The following is a 13,039-nucleotide window of genomic DNA, read 5'->3' as shown; positions in this document are numbered from 1 at the left end:
CCCTCAGAAATGAATTGTCCGAGGAGACACACCTACTGACAGAACAAAAGGCGTTATTGGAAAGGGGCGCCTGGGCAGAGAGCAGCAGGGTAAGGGAACCCAGGAGAAATGCTCTGCCACGTGGCTCGCCGTCTCAGGGTTTATGATGGTGGTGGAGTTCGTTTTCTGGGTTGTCTCTGGCCAATCATCTTGTTTTTTTTGTTTGTTTTGTTTTTTTTTTTCTTTGCGTTATGCGGGCCTCTCACAGTTGTGGCCTCTCCCATTGCGGAGCACAGGCTCCGGACGCACAGGCTTAGCGGCCCAGCCGCTCCACATGTGGGATCCTCCCGGACTGGGGCACGAACCCATGTCCCCTGCATCGGCAGGCGGACTCTCAACCACTGCGCCACCAGGGAAGCCCCCAATCATCTTGTTTGTGCCCATACTTGATCTGACTCAGGGTCCTCCCTGGCGGCACTTGCATCTCCCAGCAAAGATGGATTTCAGCGTGAGGGTTCCTGGGAGGCTGGCAGGACATATCGTGCTCCTTCTCAGGACCTTCTGTTATGAGACAACTTATGCAAGCGGTTATTACCGTGCCTGGCCAGGGTGAGTGGTTTTGGTTACTGGTTCCCTATCGAAAAGATGGGTCCCCACACACAAAGAGCTCTCTAGTCCTATTGAAGCACATGCAACGGTCAATCTCACACTTAGATTCAAATGGCGCTGCATCCCCAGCTCTAAGGCCCTAACCTAGAGGAAAGTCTGGAAGCCAAAGAAGGAAAGTCTCGTTACAAAGTGCTGTGTTTGGGGTGATCCCTACATTTTATAATAGTCAGCTCGTATGTTTCTATTTGATCTAACCCTGACTTTCCTTTCCTTTCCTATCTTATCTTCATGAATGTGTTAGGCATCAATGCCCCACAGTCCCGTTTTTCTTCTACTGCCAGTCCTTATTTCCAAGTTTTAGGGCAATTCGTGACTCCACTTGACTGATACTGGGAAAGTCCCTGGGTGGCTTTATCCTGCACACCTAGTCATTCCCTGTCTGTTTTCATTTGAGAAAAATGTACTGGGGGGTGGGGGGGATGAAGGGGTCCTGCTTTGTGGTGTTTGTGCTCCGTGCATTTTTCTCTCTGTAGGAGAGATTATGACCATCCAGCACATCGTACGGTATCCACAGAGCATGTCCATCCTGTGATGGGCTTTTCAGGTGGTTTCCTCGGCAACCAGACCTACTAATCCTCCCCTCCCCCCACTTATCAGTAACTAATAATCGGTTTAGTGGAGTCACCAATACTAACACATCTTTATGCACCTGCACAGGCTCTTAACTCTTCAGATATCATTTCTTAAAGAGACTGAGCTTCTTTTCCAGAACCATTTGAAAGTGCAGTTCTGAAGACTGGAATGTTTAAGACCAGAGGGGCCTTCAGGATCAATCAGTCACCTCCCTGATTTACAGATGAGGCCACTCAAATGACACACACAGCTCCCATAGCTAGTCATGTAGAAGTGGGACCACACCCAGGGATTCCTGCCTGGTCCCAGGCTCTTTCCACTACACCAAGGGCCACCCCATTCTGAACGCCACCAGCGCGTAGCCAGCATGTGCCATGTAATTGTCCCTAAGAGCAGGGACTGTTGAACATTGCTCTCGTGTTTCCTGTCCCCTGGGATAGCACTGACTACCAGCAGGTACTCTGTACACTCATCGATGCCTGACCTAAGTTTCTTCAACATGAGTTGATGATTATAATCCTAATATGCAGCTACCTGCTTCGTCACAGAGAGGACAGCTGTAAGTGGATTGATGAGAGTTTGCAGCAGAAGCAGAGAAATGTGGAAGTTCTAAAAAAAGTGATGCTGTCTTATCCGTGTGCCTTACTGGGAAAGAGATAATGTTCTCAGGCTATTTGCTCATCTTTGCTTGTACTTAACTCTGATGAATACCTACATCTCTTGGTGGCAAAACGTCACATAAAATAGGAGGGTAGTAAGTACATATGAGCATACAAAAAGAACGTATGTCAAGTATATAGTAATATGCCTCAAACTCACGTCATTTACCTCAGAGATAAGAGGGTGTTGAGAATGGCATTTGTTGCTAAATTCCACAGTTCTCATATAAAGCTCCTCAGTCATACAGAGCTATCGGGTACTTTAGAAAACTGAGCCCTATGTTCAATCTTCCATCCAGATTAAAGAAATCCCAGGTTTGTATCTTTCATATTAGCCATGCATTTATTTAGCACTTTCTTCCATCATATTCTTACCCACTTTCTTAGGCCTCTTCATTGCCATCTTTGCTGTCAGTAAACTAACCGAGCCAAAATTTGAGATGGCTGCCTCAACAGATAGAACCGATTTCGATTTATTTTTGACCTTCTCATTTTCCATCCCCAGAGAAAACGGCAACTGAGAATGATGCTGCCCTTGGGCCAGAGAGCTTTAATTCATTAACATTTTTTCCTGGAAAATTTTTGTTTCCTTTTCTTTGGTTCTGCTTGTTTGTAATTTGCTTTTACTTATTCTGGCTTATGTTCCTTTTTTGGTTACAGTACTCCCTCCACCAACAGGTTTAGCTCCATTACAATTCTCTGAATTAGTTTTAGCCTTACAAAGGCTTTTTCAGAAGTATATAATTATTTTATCTTTGCACAAAAGATAGCTTCCTAAAATAACACAGAATCATATACGTGTCTCTTGGTGCACTGTACTGAAGTCACCTCTTCGTGCTGATTCTGAAGTTTCTCCCCAAAATCAACCTTGATTCCCCATTCTAAGGAGCAAAAGCTTGGGTTGCATTCTGGCTTTTAATTTGCTGTTACTCTACCTTAGCATAGTCAATAAAACTGCCTCTTCTGGCATGTTTCTGTTTTTAAGAATGCTACAGGGGGAAGGGATAAATTGGAAGATTGGGATTGACATATATGCACTACTATCTATCTGATAGATAACTAATAAGGACCTACTGTATAGCACAGGGAACTCAATACTCTGCAATGGCCTATATGGGAAAAAAAATCAAAAAACGAGTGGATATATGTATATGTATAACTGATTCACTTTGCTGTACACCTGAAAGTAACATAACATTGTAAATCAACTATACTCCAATAAAAATTTTTTTAAAAAAAGAATACTACGTTATTAGGGAATTTAGAAAAGTGCTTCCATCTGAGAAGTGTACATCAGCTCTGAGTTGTGGGTCAAAGCTAACCATTATGATAGCCATGGCCATATTAACTTTGTACTGTTTATTAAAAGAGGCAGGAGCAAATCAGGGCAAAGGGGAACCATATTAGTTTTCTTCTTGCTGCTGTAACAAGTTATCCCCCAAATTTAGGGGCTGAAATCAATACAAATTTATTCTCTTACAGTTCTGGACGTTAGAAGTCCAAAATCATTTTCAATGGGCTAAAGTGAAGGTGTCAGCAGGGCTGGTTCCTTCCGGAGGCTAAGAGGGGAGAATCCATTTCCTGCTGTCATCCTGTCACTACTGTCATCTCCTCCCTCCATCTTACAAGGACCCTTGCAATTACATTAGGCCCACCCAGATAATCCAGGATAATCTTCCCCAGCGGAGCATCCTTAGCTTAATCACATCTCCAAAGTCTCTTCTGCCATGTAAGTAGCATATTCACAGGTTCTGGGGATGCTGAAGTGGACCTCTTTGGAGGCTGACCACAGGACCATGGCCTCTCTCTCTGGCCTCTCCTACGGAGGCTGGGCTGCATGGGTGGGGTGGGGAGTTGTTCATGGGTGGGCCTGCCGAACCCCCGCTCCCCATCTGCAGCACCCTGCGGTGGCAGCCAGCTCTGGGCTGCCTCCCCGGGGCTATCAGGCATGTCACACGAGCTCTGGCCACACCACAGTTCCCAAGCTGCAGGCCAGTCGCCCTTCCTTACCCTGCCACCTTTCCTTTCCAGCATTGAGTTAGTGCCGGGAGGCCACCGTGTCAAGCAAGCTGAGAGCAAAACTAAGGCAAGATGTCGGGCCGGAGCGGGAAGAAGAAAATGTCCAAGCTGTCGCGTTCAGCCAGGGCCGGGGTCATCTTCCCCGTGGGGAGGCTGATGCGGTACCTGAAGAAAGGGACGTTCAAGTACCGGATCAGCGTGGGTGCTCCCGTCTACATGGCCGCGGTCATCGAATACCTGGCAGGTAACGTGAACACGCAGGGCAGGTAACCCGCTCCCAGATCTCACCTTCCCCTCGGCCCCTGCACACAGGCTGGGCAGGGAAGCCTTGATTCGCCCGTGGCTGTCTCAAGGTCGCTGTGCGCGGTAATGGGGTTTCAGTTTGCCTGCTTGGCTAAAACCAACTCCTGCAGGCTTTAGGGGAGGGAAGAGCACATAAGGGCAGAGGATCAACATGGAAGGAAGAGAATCCACAATAAAGTGTCTTTTCTAGACCAGCCCCAAGAAAGGTGTGTCTTGCTGTAGACAAATGTAATACGTAAATTTCTAGGTTCCCACAAAAGACAAACTGTGGGGAAGATAGGGGCTTGCTATTCATTTTGTAACAGGAGTCTTCACTTTTACTTCACGGTCCTCACTAAACCTCAGCTCTCCTGCTGTATTGAACCTAGGGCTCAATGTCCATAAATAATGTTGAGCCCAGCATTGAAAGCATCTTCAGTTGGTTCCATGAAGCCGGCAACGTTTTAATTTTACTCTCCTTTACAGAGGTGGTTCTCTGTCTGCAAATACATAGGAAAGAGTTTCCCATGTTGGTTGTTAAAATTATTTTTTTTACTGAAAGATAGCATTTTTGTTGTGTGTGTTCTTTACCTATCTGAGTAACTTTACATTTAGCTTTTTTTGTTGTTGCTCTGGAGGCTGGAGAGAAGGACTGGAGGGCTCTGAAAGTGAAACCAATCAAGTGTGATAGAGCATTGCTTTTCAAAGTGGGGATCACTCCAGGGGTCTTGTTGACAAGGTCAAGGGTAGGATCCTGTTGACCAGTCTCAGGGTAGCACCTGACACTCTGCATTTCTAACACACTGCTGTGATGTGATGCTTATGCTGCTGGTCCAGAGCCCACTCAGAGGAGCAAGATTTCAGCCAGTCTTTCAGCAGCAGGTCTAAAGGCCTGGCGAATGCTTTTTTAAAATGCAGGTTCCTGGCTGCATTTTAAACCCAGGAATCTGATGGGAGAAAAATCTCCTGGCTGGGAGGGAGAGGAAGGACTTTGAAAATGGTGACTGAAGCTTTAAAACAACCTTTAGATCTATACCACCCACTGATGCTGGAAGACCCTGAGTAACCCAGAGATTCCACAGCCTCCAAGCGGGGAGCCAGGATACCCTGACGTCCTTCAACCCTAAGCTGTGCACTTTCTGCTTCACTACACTGCCCCATTATAATGTTTGTATAATCAAAATAATAGTAGTTCCTGTGCCTCCACTTGGCAAAAGTCTAAACTGTGCATAATACAATAGAACAAAATTTGGCCTTTTCAGATTTTGTTGACTGGTGACTCTGTTCTTTGGTTCAGAAGTGTTTGATGAAAAAGCTTATGTTTTCCTTTTCATTCATTCAATAAATATTTGTCGAGCATCTACCTGTCAGTGCACACAGTAAGTCCTTAGACTCTTCCCTGCTAATAGCACTGGGCCATTTATATGATTTTTCATCTATCTTCAGTTAGAGCCACCAGACCTCATAGCTATGCATACTATAGCCTGAATGTCACACTCTGGACTTCGAGCCAGCACATCCGTAAAGATCGATAGTGTCTCAAAGTAGAATGTCACCCATTTTCTCATAGTCTTTCATTCACTCAACAAACATTTATTGAACACCTACTATGTGCCACGTGTTATTCTAGGTGCTGAGGATACAGCAGAGACCAAGACAGACAGGAGTCTCTGCCTTCAAGCAGAATGCATTCTGAAGGGAGAAACAGCAAACAAATGAGTGAAGTGTATGTGGTCCAGCAGATGGTGTTAAGTGCTCGGGGATGAATAAAGCAGGAAAGGAGTTAGGCTTGGGCTAATTCCAGGAAGTGGGGAGCTGAGGGGAGGCCCCACTGAGGGGCTGGCATCTGAAGGAGGCCAGTGGGTGGGCATGTGGGTGTCTGGGGGGGCCCTCGGGACAGAGGGAAGCAGGTGCTGGGGGTGTCCAAGGAGCAGCAATGGGGACAGAGGGCTGGGGCTGAGGGAGGGAACTTGAACTGTAAATGAGGCCTGAGGGAGAGTGGCTGGTGGGGGCCGAAGAGCTTGTCACGGGAGCTCTGGAGGGTTTTGAGCAGATGTGCAAGACCCTGCCTGTGGGGAGGGGGGTACAAGGCGGGGTCAGGGAAAGCAGCAGGAAGGCAGTTGCAGAGATCCAGGTGAGAGACGTGAGGTTGGGGAGTAGGCAGTGGAGCCTCCGAGGAGTGGTCAGAGTACTGAGATATCTTGAAGGCTAAGTCAGCAGGATCCGCTGACGGTTTGGACATGAAGTGTGAGAGAAGAGAGGAGGAGCAGCTGGAAGGATGCTGTTGCCAATAACACTCCTTCCCCAGTGCCAATAACACTCCTTCCCCAGCTGCCAGCACCGTCCTGGGTCAAATGGAGAAGATGAAGCGGGTCTTCTGAGGCCCAGAACTGTCTTCCCGGTGTCCTTTCCTTCCCTTCCTTTTGTGCTTTTTTCTCCCCTCCAAACTCAGGTTGGAGTTGACAGTAGGGGCTTAGATGTCAGCTTAAATCTGATTTATCAATTTGCCAGCTCTGTTACCTTGGGCTAATTTCCTTAACCTCTCTGAGCTTTGGGTGTTTCCAGAGCTAATCTCATTTAACTCCATTAATGAGCCAATGTATGCAAAATGTCTGGTGCACAGTATGCACCCAATAAATGGTAACTCTTCTCCTCTCTCTTCTATTAAGAGCTGATGAAATCATTCAGGGCAAAGTGTAATGAGCAACTCTGTTAAGGTGGTATATTTGGGGGCTGTATTGCATTTTAATGAAACAAGGAGTTTAAGCCAAAGGAATGAATCATTATTGCAGGGCATTGCTTAGTAAGTAAAAAGAGGATTTTTGTTAGTTGTTTTGTTTTGGAAGGGGGCATGAATTGATTTTGTTTAGGGAAGAGAGTTCAAAGTGTGAAAGCCTCCTGTCACCCTTGAAATGACCTTTAACATTCACGACAACAATACTGACTGAGTTTCTCCTTTGCATCAGGCCTTAAACATACAACGGAAAACAGACAGATGTGGTTCTGCCTTCCCTGGGTTTACATTCTAGCAGAGTTGACTAGCATTAAAAACAACACAATAAGATGACATTCATGTGGACAGGGAAGCCAGAGGAGCTTTGGGAAGCAGGGGGAGGCTGCCTAATATAAAGCAAGGGTTGTTAAGACCTAACCAGGGGTGTAAAGCAATTATACTCCAATAAAGATGTTAAAAATAAATAAATAAAAACAAATTAAAAAGCCCTAACCAGGGGGACTTCCCTGGTGGTCCAGTGGCTAAGAATCTGCCTTCCAATGCAGGGGACTCAGGTTCAATCCCTGGTCAGGGAACTAAGATTCCACATGCCATGGGGCAACTAAGCCCATGGGCCACAACTAGAAAGCCTGCGTGCCGCAACTACAGAACCCACGTGCTCTGAAGCCCGCACGCTGTATCGAAACATCCCGGGTGCCATAACTAAGACCCGACACAGCCAGAAATAAATATTTTTAAAAATTGGAAACCGGGGCTTCCCTGGTGGCGCAGTGGTTGAGAGTCCGCCTGCCAATGCAGGGGACACGGGTTCAAGCCCTGGTCCAGGAAGATCCCACATGCCGTGGAGCAACTAAGCCCGTGTGCCACAACTACTGAGCCTGCGTTCTAGAGCCCGCGAGCCACAACTACTGAGTCTGCCCTGCACAGCCCATGAGCCACAACTACTGAGCCCATGCACCGCATCTACTGAAGCCTGTGCTCTAGAGCCCATGCTCCACAACAAGATAAGCCACTGCAATGAGAAGCCCACACACCACAATGAGTAGCCCCCGCTCGCTGCAACTAGAGAAAGCCCGCGCACAGCAACAAAGACCCAACACAGCCAAAAATAGTAAATAAAAATAAAATAAATTAAAAAAAAAAAGACCTAACCAGGTTCTCAATCCTGCTTTTTAACAAATTGATTGATTTAAAATCCTGATACCTGGGTCTTAACCCCAGAGATTCTGGGATACTTCTGGGCATCAGGAGTTTTTAAAGCTTCCCCAAAAGATTCTGATGGGCAGCCAGGGTGGGAAATTGGTAGGAGTTGGCTAGATTCAGATGGGTTGATTATCAGTTTGGGGAGAAACAAGGGTAAAGATCTAAAGTTTAGAGGAAGTATGTGGCCCCTTCCAGAAACTGGAGGCATTTCTGTGTACCTGGAGCAGAGCTGGGAAATGGGAAGGGTGAGAGATGAGATGGGGGAGCAGGGGTCAGGTCCTTGAGGGCCACATGAGAGTGTGCACATTTTGCACACACATGCCAGGGGAGGCATTGAAGGGAGGAGGTGGCATTCTGGGGGCCTCACATGGGCTTTAGGTGGAGAACAGTTGGTGGGAAGCAAGATCAGAGTCCAGGAAACCAGTGGGGGCTGTTTTAAAGTCACTTTTGAGAATTGACAGGGGCCAGGACTAGGGTTCTCAGTGGAGACGATGAGAAGAAATGGGCACATGTGGGAGCTGTCTGGAGGGGAGAATCAGCTCTGCTCAATAATGGGTGGGATAAGGGGGGAGGCCAATTTACTTCTCCTCTCAGATTCATGTCTATGGTCTCTGAAGTTCCCCTCTCCCACTCACTGCCTCCGAGAGGGGACCTGGGGCCACAGGAAAAGCCAAGTAAGAAAAAGCTGGGTGCCAAGACATAGAAACAACCTAAATATCCATTGACAGATGAATGGATAAAGAAGATGTGGTACATATATACAATGGAATGTTACTCAGCCATAAAAAAGAACAAGATAATGCCATTTGCAGCAACATGGATGAAACTAGAGATTATCATACTAAGTGAAGTAAGTCAGACAGAGAAAGACAAATATCATATGACATTGCTAATATGTGGAATCTAAAATATGACACAAATGAACCTATCTATGAAACAGAAACACAATCAGGGACATATAGAATAGACTGGTGGTTGCCATGGAGGATGGGGGTGGGAGAGGGATGGAGTGGGAGGTTGGGATTAGCAGATGCAAACTGGTATATATAGAATGCATAAACAACAAGGTCCTACTGTACAGCACAGGGAATTATATTCAATATCCTGTGAAAAGCCATAATGGAAAAGAATATGAAAAGAATGTATATATATATATATATATACACACACACACACACATATATAACTGAGTCACTTTGCTGTACAGCAGTAATTAACACAACATTGTAAATCAACTATACTTCAATATAAAATTTCTAATAAAAGAAAAAAGTTTTAAAAATAGCATGTAAAAATGCAAAGTCATATTTCACAAATGTTTGAAATTCATGAACCATTCTTACTTTCTATTAAGTAAAACTATACCAAGAAATTATCCATATTTTAAAGCCCATTTTAATTCTTCCTAGAGCAGATCCCCAAATTTAATAAAATCTATTAAAAATTTAAAGATTTTATAAATACAAAAATAAAATCTACACCAAATGCAGAAAGAAAGGAAGGAAGGGAGTGAGGGAGGGAGGGAAGAAGGAAGGAAGGAAGAAAGAAAAGGCTGGGTGCTACTTAGCCAAAAAGAAAGTTGCACGAATTTTCAGGAACTTGGGGAGAAATAGCAGTCAGCCTTGCCTGATTTCTCTGGACTGGCTGCCTGACCAACCCCAGGTTCACACATCATCATGATGTTACAGCTATATGGCATTTCTGGTCCCAACCTGTTGGGGGAGGTTGCACGCTCCGGCAACGAATGCATGCTGGACTGCTCATCTAGAAGGTCCCTTCCACCTGAGACCTCCACCAGCCTCCCAGAATGCACATCACATTCATACTTCAGTTTATCAATCTGTAAATGCTGGCCCAGTTTACATCTCCAATGTAAGTGAGGAAAAAATGGACTGAAAAAGCAAGCCCCAGATTCTGGAAAAGAATTTTGTATTCATCAACAATAGATACAATATAAATGTAAGATATTGAGAATGAGTAATTTATAATCGTTTTATGGTGAGAAAATGTTCTGTAATATATTTTTAATTGATAGGACAAATAGGCCTTAAAACAGCATTGAATTTCAGGGCACTTCATGAAATCATTATGTAACAAAGAAACCTATCATTTCCAGACAACTGGGTCTATCCATTTAACACCAAGCATTTTTTTAATATAATGATTTTTCAGTTTTTACATTTGTGTTTTGAAAAGATCACTTTGGCAGCCAGGGCCACGTGTGTGGTTGTGCAGGTTGTACACTGCACAAGGACACACATTGAAGGGAGAATCATTCACATCATAGACCTCAAAGAACTGTGACTAATTATGAGCATTTCCAGCAGATGGCAGTAAAGGTTCTTGTTCTAACAAAATTAGGGAAGTCAGGTGTCTTGAGGAAGGCGCATCTTTTTCTAATTTGCACAATTAGAAGGCCAGTGGTGGCCTTGTTAGCATGGATCTGGAGGAAGACAGAACTGGGGGCAGGAAAACCACTACGATTATCTCGGCTGGAAAAGAAGACAGTCTTAGCTCGGGTAATGGCGATAAGCTTGAAGAAGAGGGGCAAAGTTATTTAAGATTTATGAGGCTGGGGGCTTCCCTGGTGGCGCAGTGGTTGAGAGTCCGCCTGCCGATGCAGGGGACACGGGTTCGCACCCCAGTCCAGGAGGATCCCACATGCCGAGGAGCGCCTGGGCCCGTGAGCCATGGCCGCTGAGCCTGCGCTTCCGGAGCCTGTGCTCCGCAACGGGAGAGGCCACAACAGTGAGAGTACCGCGTACAATCAATCAATCAATCAATCAATAAACAAACAAACAAACTATAGGGGCTTCCCTGGTGGCGCAGTGGTTGAGAGTCGATCCGGGAAGATCCCACATGCCGCGGAGCACCTGGGCCCGTGAGCCATGGCCGCTGAGCCTGCACTTCCGGAGCCTGTGCTCCGCAACGGACGTAGGCCACAACAGTGAGAGGCCCGCGTACCGCAAAAAATAAAAATAAAAATAAATAAGTAAATAAATAAACCTTAGGGGCTTCCCTGGTGGCGCAGTGGTTGAGAGTCCGCCTGCCAATGCAGGGGACACGGGTTCGTGCCCCGGTCCGGGAAGCTCCCACATGCCGCGGAGCACCTGGGCCCGTGAGCCATGGCCGCTGAGCCTGCACTTCCGGAGCCTGTGCTCCACAACGGGCGAGGCCACAACACTAAGAGGCCCGCGTACGGCAAAAAAAAAGAAAAAGAAAGATTCATGAGGCTGGGAAGAGAGGGAGACGGAGAGGGAAGGAGAGGGAATGACTCCCAGGTCTGTCTGGATGGAGCTGCCAGTCCCAAGGGTGATGGGAGGAGCCTGTTTCGAGGAATCTTGGATTTGGGGATGTGGTGAGCTTGATTTACCTGTGGCACGCCGAGGTGGCACCATGGCAGGGCTGGAAGTGCAGATCTGGTAACATGGGAAGGAAGGTGGAAGCAGGCGCTGTGAGTAGATGGCGTTTCCTCGGAAGACTGCAACGCCCGAGCAGAGCAGAGCAGAGCGCCCAGTCGGAGCCCAGAGACACCGCCACCTAGCGGGCAGGTGGACAAGCGAGCGGAGTCCAGGGAAGGAGACAGTCATGCGTTCTGTCCCAAGCCTACACTTGCTGTGGTATTTCCCATCTCCTGTGGTCTGGGCTATCCAGTGTTGGTTTAGATTGTATCCAAAATGAGCGGACACGAGCTCTTCCAAAATAATGTGCTTTCCAACCTCCTTTTTGGCTCCAGAAATCATTCCTTTTACTATCAGATACTCAGCTGTATCCCAGATGGTTACTATTGCTGGAAGTGTGACTTGCGAGAAGTGAGAGGTTTGCTGTAGAAGTCTCCAGACCTCCGTGGAAATCTCCACCACTTAACAAATTATGATCTTCCAACAAAATTTGCAGTGAAACAAATGTGTGACATTAAATTCAGTTTTCCTATTGATTGCCAGTTGACACACAAGGATACCTGTGTTCCCAAAATCAATAAAATCACTCAAGAATGTAGCAAACTTTTATAGTTCATGTGAATATATTTGTCATAACATTTGAAAATATTAATAATGATTCATGTTATTTCAAACATTTAAATGGTGGAGTCTGGCCCAAGGAATGTTCAGACTAAACATCCAACATAGAAAAGAACTCCTTGGTCTAGATTTTCTGCTATGTATTCTTAAGTATTTTTCTCTTTAAATAAAAAAAGTTCTGCCTCTGCTTTTGCACTTGAGCACACGATCAAGGTTTTCTTTCTTATAAATTATTTCGGAAGAGTTAGTCCGAGAGCCCAGCCGCACTCGGGCAGAGCCTCACCTGTGTGCCTGCATTGTGCTGCCTGACGAATCGCTGCCTTTAGCCTCTTCCCGTGGCGGCATTCGATGACAGATTTTCCGTCTGAGAATCCGGTGTCTGTGCATCTGGCTGTCAAGCTGAAAATAACCTGACCTTCAGGGGCTTCCTGAAGGTTGGGAACGTGTAGGGCTTCCCATTAGCCATGCCTCTCATGCTGATGGTTAATTTGATGAACCCCAAGAAGATGCTTAACTGCTTCCTCTAAATGCAGGAGACAGAGGGAGGACAGTGATGGTCCAAGATGCTAAATGAAATTCAACTTCTCAGAAGCTTAAAACTCGGAGGCTCCTTGACCCCGTTTCCGCCCATTTGGAAAAAGGGTTGAGCGGAGTTCTCCTTCCTCCCAGGTGTGGGCCCCTAGCAGCAGCCCCTAGCAGGTGCAGGAAAGTCCTTTTATTGTGCTCAATGGGGAGAGTACATTTTAACCTAGAGCCATAAAGCAAGCCTGTTTGTGAAGACTTTATAACTACACCTCTTTTTGATGGGTACCCGTTTTAAACGAAAGAAAAGCTGGGCAGAAATCTGAAGGCAGCAAACCAGATATCTAATACAGCGTTCATTTCAAATACTCTGTCCT

The 13,039-nt window shown here is 46.1% G+C and overlaps 1 protein-coding gene and 1 long non-coding RNA gene across 3 annotated transcripts in view; one reads left to right on the top strand and one right to left on the bottom strand.

Moving 5' to 3' along the window:
- Positions 1–11,802, bottom strand: part of LOC132593671 (uncharacterized) — a 94,209-nt gene extending 82,407 nt beyond the window's left edge. Inside the window, exon 1 of the long non-coding RNA XR_009559422.1 lies at positions 11,492–11,802. This is a non-coding gene — a long non-coding RNA (uncharacterized lncRNA). The remainder of the gene's footprint in view (positions 1–11,491) is intronic.
- MACROH2A2 (macroH2A.2 histone) overlaps positions 1–13,039 on the top strand; it is a 53,635-nt gene that overhangs the window by 15,376 nt on the left and 25,220 nt on the right. For both annotated transcript variants that reach the window (XM_030862472.2, XM_060286752.1), the window contains exon 2: positions 3,912–4,143. In XM_030862472.2, coding sequence (XP_030718332.1) covers positions 3,972–4,143 — 172 coding nt within the window. In that variant the 5' untranslated portion in view covers positions 3,912–3,971. The remainder of the gene's footprint in view (positions 1–3,911; positions 4,144–13,039) is intronic.

Source organism: Globicephala melas, chromosome 16 (assembly GCF_963455315.2).
Source record: "Globicephala melas chromosome 16, mGloMel1.2, whole genome shotgun sequence".
Classification (NCBI taxonomy): domain Eukaryota; kingdom Metazoa; phylum Chordata; class Mammalia; order Artiodactyla; family Delphinidae; genus Globicephala; species Globicephala melas.
The sequence above is the reverse complement of the archived record's forward strand: the minus strand, read 5'-3'. Positions and strand labels throughout refer to the sequence as shown.